Below are 8,158 nucleotides of genomic sequence, written 5' to 3'. Positions count from 1 at the left end.
TTAAGTTAAAACTTATAATTATTAAATAATTTATAATTATTAAAAAAATTTATTGATTAAAAATTTAAAATAATATTAAAATAAGAAAATGTTTTTTTACGCATTTGTCTCGCCTAATCTCGCATTACCCTTAGCTTGGCATCGATGCATCGCCACGCATTACGTTTTTTAGAACACTTCTAATACTAGTTGAATAGGTCAGAATCATATGAAAATAACAATAAGAAAATACTCCTCGTCCCACAAACATATGCTTGTTTTTATTTTAACACGGATTAAAAAATATAATTAATATAGTTAAAAATATATATTTTTCTAACATACCCCTACGTTAAATAATAATTTAAATATGAGTATTTCATATTTGTTGATAACAATACACATTAAATAAGGGTATATTAGAAAATTAAGAAATCAATGATACTCTCGATAAAAAAAGTGACATAATTTGAGACAAAAAATAAAAATAAAATAAAAAATCTATCTATGGGATAAAAGTAGTAAATAACAATTAACTAAATCCAAGATTCCATAAAATGGACATCTCTTTGCAGGTATTTGTGTTGCCAGCTTTTCATGCATTATTACATTACATTACCTATGCAGAGAATGCGGATATTCCCACAAATAAATATCCATAAACACACATTTCTTGTGTTGCAACCATTTCTCCTCCTATAATTCTCGTGATTCCTTTTTCTCCTTTTTCTGTTAAAAGAATTGCCACTGATTTTCGAAGGCATGTAAAGGTATGTCTTAACGATGAAATGAAATCTGCAAGCGAATGTTTTGATAACAAAGTTGATACATTTATGTAAATCGAAGAGATGATTGGTATTCATGTCCTTCTATAATTTCATGGATAAATTTCTTATGTTATTATCTAGTTTTGTCTTTATTTAGGATTTTGAACTTTTTCAGGACGTATGTGTAATTGATGAACAAAAGAGATGATTAATCTTGATTCAAGAAGGCTGCCGAGGCTGCGGGAGGTCGCCACCGTACGACCATCTCTCCAGCCGGCCGGCACGCAACTTTAATGACCCTAACTGTATTACGCATCGCTAGGCCAAACTTTAGTCCTTAAAAACCGACTAAAGGCTGAGTTTGTTACAATTGATGTCATGGAGACACCTTTAGGGATTATCCTCGTTGTGAGTACCTAAAAAGGACTACTTTCAATAGAAGACTAATTATGTAAAGTCACCTAGTTGAGAATATGGGTCACCATCGATGTCGATTTATGCAAAGGAGTGAAATGTAATGACCATCAATGTATCCCTCGTAACTAAGATAAGGTTTAGTTGTGGATTATAACCAACCGATCACCGTCCTTTCACGAGTCAATTTTAAGCGTGAGTTCTACCCAATATGGTTTACTACCACAACACATCCTGCCAATCCCGGCCTAAACCATGTTTTCCATAGATGCCCAGCCCTTTTTTTTACACCTCGAGGCCCTAACCAAACCTCTAATCTAAAGAAGTGCTGGTTTGCAAATGTCTTTGATGGAAGTGTTGGGTTTCATCATCTGAATCCTAAAACAAGTTGAGTTTTTAATATAACCAGGTAGTGTTATAGTTCTTGGTATGCATGATGTTCCCATAGATGATTCTTGAATTGTATTATTTGATGCCATAGGCCGTTTTCAGAATTATTAAAATGATAACATCTTCCTTAAATATTAACCGCGAAATCTAAGTGAGATCTGCAGCAGCTTTGCTGGTTGTGATTTCCTCAATGGATAAAGCGGCTGCAGTTGATATCCCAGTAGCGCTGGGGAATACTACGCCTGAGGTTGTTGGCATCATCAGGAGCTCAACTGGCACTGGCAACTTCAGCGTTCAAAATAGAAAGACGAAGCCTATCCCGAATTACCTCAGAGTCAGAGCGTTGACAGGTTCTTGCCATGATTTCTGCAAATATGGCATGAGACGACATGATGTTGAAACAAAAAGCGAGATGTATAGACCTGCTAAAACTGCAAAGAGTACATTGCACAAGGAGAAATTAGTGAAAAAAGACACGGAAAAGAAAGTTCCCACGAATACCAACTCAGTATCAGTGTCTGCAAAACATCCCGGTGATAAGAAATTGAAGCTTCTGAGAACACAAACACCAGGATCAACAAATAGACAAAATGAAGGAAATAAGACGAGCAACTCCAAATTAAGCCGGAAAACCAGAGTGCCTCCTACTTCTTCCTCTTCTAAGGTGCCAAGTTTAAAGTCCAGGAACATTAATATCCCCAAAAAGGTTATTAAATTGGAAAACAAGAAATCAGAGAAGAAAACAACCGATTATGAAAATGTTCCCGAGAAGACATTGTATGTCATTGATGAAAGCCTTAGTGATAACCAGAAAACAGATTCAAGGGCAGAAGAGAGCAGGAGGATGAGAAATGGACACTTGGACGGATCCCTGAGGAAGCTCGAGTTCAAGGAAAGAGAACTGCTTGAGATACCATCTGAGAGTAAAAATTGCAGGGTACTCAAATTTAGGCAAGCAAAAACACTTAACGAGATCCCAAATGATGAAGCTAAATGCAAAGAGAAAGACTTGAGGAAACTAGTTTCTGATGGCTCCAATGGCTGCTCAATTGGTACAGATGATAAATTTAGCTGTGTGGTTCTTCGACCCCAGGCTGTAGGCAAAAAAAATACTTCTCCAGGCTTGTACAATAGTTTGATTAAAGAGACTGCAAGTAAACTTGTTCAGAAGAGGAAGAGTAGAGTGAAGGCATTGGTGGGTGCTTTTGAAACTGTAATTACCCTCCAGGAAAAAAGTTCGTGTGTCAAGGCATAGTTATATGCTGTTGTACTTGACATTAAAAATGTGAATCATATTATGATAATAAAAGAGAGTTCTCAAGTTAATCATCTTATTCTGTGTCAAAGTAAGTTCCCCTACACCTAAAATTGGCATTTATTCTACAAGTATCAGATACTCTCTAGAATAGAGAGACATGTTATTCATCTTTCTTCGTACGTACTTGAGATTTGAGAATATGCTTTGCTGCTAATTAGTGCTTCAATCTAGGGGTAGTATGATACTAACGCACTATCCCAATAACGTAAGAAAGAATAACATAAATGAGACTCCTCAACCTAAAAGCTCCAAAAGAAGCTGGAAATGAGTAAATTCTAAAAATTTCTATGTGAGAAAGAAAGGGCTAGATGAGCATTTTTTTAGACAGAGAATTTCATCTCTCAAAATTTATGCAGAATCTCCAATATATTCTGCTATCAGTAATGTTATCCTAGAGGTGGAGGTTAATGATACAATTTCATCCACTAAAGAAAAGCAAAGCCTTAATCATGACACAGAACTTCATCAACATTAGTTGATGTTATAATGGAGCCCCAGTCTGTATTTTTCCTCTCTCTCTCTCTCACATATATTTCCCCCGTCTATTCTATTGAAAGACCGGCAAAAACAATATTTACTCGAAATGCAGAGTCTTGTATAATGAAATGACAAAAAAAAAAAAAAAAAGGAACAGAAGTAGACTTTCCAATGAATATGCTGTCATTCCAACAGAACACAATTTGTAATCACCACTTTTAAGTAAGGCCGATCGAAGCCTCGCTCTGCCACCACTGCTCTTTTATCTCCTATTAGCTTTGCTACCCTGTTCACTAATGAGAAAATTTACATCACTACAATTAAAGACACAGTTAGAACAATAGCAAATATAAGGCCACACTGGACTTCATAGTTAATATCTTATTCTATAAATTCAAAATGAAATTCAGAAAAGTTAAAGTGATTTTAATTAATCTAGCACCCGCAGACATAGCGCCAGCTTATTTGTTGGCAACTCATCAAATAGCATTGGCTGTTAAAGACATTTTTTTGCTTATATCTATCAAGAATGTACCTGAAGTAAGGACAGCCCATGTTCCTTTTTTTTGGAGGATCAGGCGTCCAAGCTTCGCCCGACTAACCCCGAGGAGTGGCGGCTTCCCCCTCGGTACACCAACAAGGTAAATCCGGATGTAATCACAACTTATAGACACTTGGGTCGGACATTCAGAAAGTGGTTCTTCTCCCTGTGGATCTCCCTTTATGACGTGTGGATAAAACCTTCGGAGGGGCGACAAAATATACTATAACTTTGCCTCCACATGCCTTCCAACTGTTACGAGGATTCGAACCTCTGATGCTCCGTAGAGAACCCTCTTGTTTTACCACTGAGCCATATCTGTGTTTTCTTGCACAGTCTTCACTTTGCTCATTTGCTTTACAACATCCATTCCCTTGAGGACTCTTCCCACAACCAAACTCTAGGCATCCAGCTCCGGTGAGTCTTTAGTGGCAATGAGAAACTGTCCCGTTAAGATCCTTTCCGTCTTCTTCATTGATTTCCAGCTTCCCTTTACGTGCAACCAACTTGATTTCCGGATGTGGTTTTTAAGGGTCCCTTACAATAATGCCAACACTCGTTGCCACATTCTTAGTTCCCGAACAATTTTCATTCTGTTTCTCCCATTCATTCACAAGAATATCAATGGTCACATTACTCTCTGTTTTCCTTGCAAGCTCTGCATCAACACCATATGATCTTAGTCCACCATGTTGCAAGTAGTTTGGCATGATTTTAACGAATTCTTTCCTCCTATAACTAACACATGCTGCTCCACTTACGAGTTTGCTGAATCTTGTCGTTCCGAAGGGGGACAGTATCACCATATAGCCCAATAATTATTCGACCAACAGGCTCTCAATTAATCGCAACATCAAGAAATGCCATGCTTTTTTGGAGTTTGATATGCACATATGGGTGTTTACTTCTAGACCAATTTTTTCTGCTCTTGCATTGGACAGGTGCAATGGTTCAAGGGTAAGAGAGCTTACGAGTAAAAGAAAAGACAAAGTGGTGAAAATTGAGATATCTCTACTCGATAATTTAGTACAGGCTCGCACTTATGCTCAGCAGCTTCCATTCTCAATTTGCTTTAGTAGTAACCAACTCCCTAAAATCCATCTTGGATGTTTGCTCAGCATCATTTCCATTTCCTAAAAACAATAGACGACCTACAACCCCAATGTAATTGAAGTCAACATAAGAATAGAAATTCTTCAAAGTTAGAAATGCCAATTTATATAATAGATCAGAAATACCACAAACATTATAATACATTTGCCAAATGTCTAATGTTGTTTTTTACCTTCCTAATCATTTCTTATTATTTTCACAGGAAATTCATACCTACATCAGCGATAGACCTCTAACATTACATGCGAAATTTCCAATCGATATTCTTTTAAGTAATTCTTTTGCTCAAAATTTATACTGAAGTTGAGTAGTCTTTGAACATCAATCTAGCGCAGTCCCGCACCCACATACAAACACAGAACAAAAATAAAAAAGGAATAGAAAAACACAATCATGACCACAGAACGATTCAAGATCCATGATCTAATGTATAGTTACCAAATAAAATAGGCTTAAACATATGTAACATAAATATGGAATCCACACATATAAATTTAGAAAACAGGTTCCACTTGTCAGGGACTGGCATATATTTTCCTCCATAACTTCCATTCCTCAGTTCCCAGGAATCTCCAGCAGTTTCTTCTCCACAGAAACCAAAAATTTCAAGTTACAAGCCCAATTTCTCTATCCAAAGGGAAAACTAATAATCTGTCCTTGACGATCCCTCAATAAAATACTTGTAAAATTATACTATAAAAATACTAAAGGAAAACACAGAATGGTAATAGTGAGGAAGACGATAATGCACACATGAACTAGAATGGTAAGCTTTTCAGATATTTATATAGCTAAGTTTAATTGTTTGTGCTGTCTAATGGCATTCAAGCTAACATCAGAGAACACAATTATTGAAGGCAAAACAAAAAGACATATTGTAAAGACTGCCATAGACCGAGAAATATGGAAGAACAATATTTATAAAAAACCTTAAAGCAATGAAGTTGCAATTTTATTATTTAAGCAGGATTCATGAGCCTAACAAGTCTTCATAAGGAACATCAGTGGAAAAGGCCAAGCAAATGGGAAAATGATTGCAAACCGTTGCAGAGCAGAATGAGTATGACAGATAACTTCATGATATTAACATTAACAATTGTAGTATTCACTAATAAACTAGCAAAACAAATTTTAAAATTCAAATGCAATTCAGTCAGAGAGAACTGGAAAGCTGTGGGCAGGTATAGCAACAGAAAATAAGTAATTAAAGTGGAGGATAAAAGAGAAATATACCATTCCGGCGCATTGCAATCTCTCTTATTCGCAGAACAAGAATATATATATATATATATATATATATATATATATAAACTCAAGGGCTACTGTAAGGCGTGAGCTGCTAATAGTCAAATTCGAGAGAGGCTCAAGACAGGATGAGAATTAAAAAATAGCCTCATGTATCTATTTAAGTACATGGCAGACAATACGATTTGGTCAGATTTGATATCAATAAAATATTCCAAGCTGCAAGAAAAGTAATTTCAAAGGTGGCATGAAAAGATACTACTATAATTTCCTTCAAAATAGGGCGTCAAAATTAGGTAAGCCCTATTTTGAAGGTAAGCCCATAAGGCTTACAAGAAACTGATAATCCTGATTTATAGTTATCCTGCAACTTCTACGGTACCTAGAACAAGACCGGTCTTGTGATTGTCGAGGTCCAAGATAAAGTCCAAAAATTAGGCCCCCAAAATTAACGTAAATGCAAAATTCAACGATATATTATGCAACATATTGTTAACTTAAAACTTAAGATTAAAACATTAAATAAATATCTCGATCATCTCATAATTAATAAAAAAACTATTTTCCTTTTCCTCTTCCTTTTCCTTCTTTTAATAAATTAAAAAAAAAAATTGGGTCAAAATAGGCCCTTTGTGGTTTTGGCCTGAGGCACAGGCCTCATTTGCCTATGCCCAGGACCGGCTCTGACCTAGAATAAGTAAACTAAAGTTGTATCCGGACATGAAAAAAATAGAAGGTTTATTATTATTATTATTATTATTTTTTATGCACACAGGTGTTCGGACCAGCTTACACGCACCTCGACTAATTCCACGAGACCCTGAAATTTACAATCGGTACTCACTTCATTGATTCTGAGAGAACTCGGACTAGTGATCATTGGGAAGCAAACTCAAAACATGACCATTGAACTATCCCTTAGAATTAAAAATAGAAGGTTTATGACAAGAATGATATGATTTTCAAAATTACGAATTACAATACATCAACAATTTTGCTACTCAGCATTAGAGGCAAACAAATCTGAAAAGCTTACAGGGCGGACGAAAATTCCGAAACTAGAAAAATCCTCTTTCTTCGTTTTTTAGGAGCTCTTAAGCTCATGTGGTGTTAGATAAGTAATGATTTCTAGTGTTATCGTATGCTAACCAATCATCAAAATCATGCTTAGTCATAAGGTATATCCCTCCTTATCTTAAAAGAGAGAATGTGATGTTTACTGTTCATTTTTATCACATAGGTTTTTACATTAAATTGGTTTGACAATAGTAAATTATTATATTCAATCAAACTTTAGCATTTTTTCACATGCCGTTTTCACTGCAAAGTCACTTCCACTACAATATTTCTCCATTTTCACACACTACTTCACTTTATAAAAGTCAATAAAATATCAACTTAAAATTTTTGAAGTATAAATATTTAGGTATATTTAGTTTTTAAAATTAAATATTAATAAAAAGATTACACTGTCTAGAATGTAAAAGTTACTTATAAGTAAAAAAAAATCACTTCAACTTATTTAAAAGTAATAAAAAAATTGATAATTGTAAAAACTACTTATAGGTAACATATATATATATATATACACTCTTACAATTGCAAAAACTACTTATAAATAAAAAATATCAACTTAAAATATTTTAAATATAAATATTTAGATGTATTTAGTTTTTAAATTAAATATTAATAAAAATATTACACTATCTAGAATGTAAAAAATTACTTATAAGTAAAAAAATCACTTCAAGTTATTTAAAAATAATGAAAAAGCTTATAATTGTAAAAGCTACTTATAGGTCAAAAAAATATTAATTTCAACATTTTTAATTAAATATTTAGATATATGTAATTTTTTTAAATTAAAAATTAATAAAAAAATTACTACAAATAAAAGTAATATATATATATATA

General features: G+C 34.2%; 1 protein-coding gene and 1 pseudogene across 1 annotated transcript; one reads left to right on the top strand and one right to left on the bottom strand.

The window, feature by feature from the left end:
* Positions 1–565: 565 nt before the first annotated feature.
* LOC111377388 lies at positions 566–2,884 on the top strand. The gene is made up of 2 exons (XM_023000463.1): positions 566–749; positions 1,715–2,884. Exon 2 carries the CDS (start codon positions 1,741–1,743, stop codon positions 2,803–2,805), a length of 1,065 nt encoding a protein of 354 aa, XP_022856231.1. The 5' UTR covers positions 566–749; positions 1,715–1,740; the 3' UTR covers positions 2,806–2,884.
* A 249-nt stretch (positions 2,885–3,133) lies between these two features.
* LOC111377389 lies at positions 3,134–6,273 on the bottom strand (annotated as a pseudogene).
* Between the last annotated feature and the right edge of the window lie 1,885 nt (positions 6,274–8,158).

The sequence above is a fragment of the Olea europaea genome, unplaced genomic scaffold (genome assembly GCF_002742605.1).
Source record: "Olea europaea var. sylvestris unplaced genomic scaffold, O_europaea_v1 scaffold1650, whole genome shotgun sequence".
In the NCBI taxonomy this organism is placed as follows: Eukaryota; Viridiplantae; Streptophyta; class Magnoliopsida; order Lamiales; family Oleaceae; genus Olea; species Olea europaea.
Note: the sequence above shows the minus strand (reverse complement) of the source record. Positions and strands in the feature narration are given on the sequence as shown.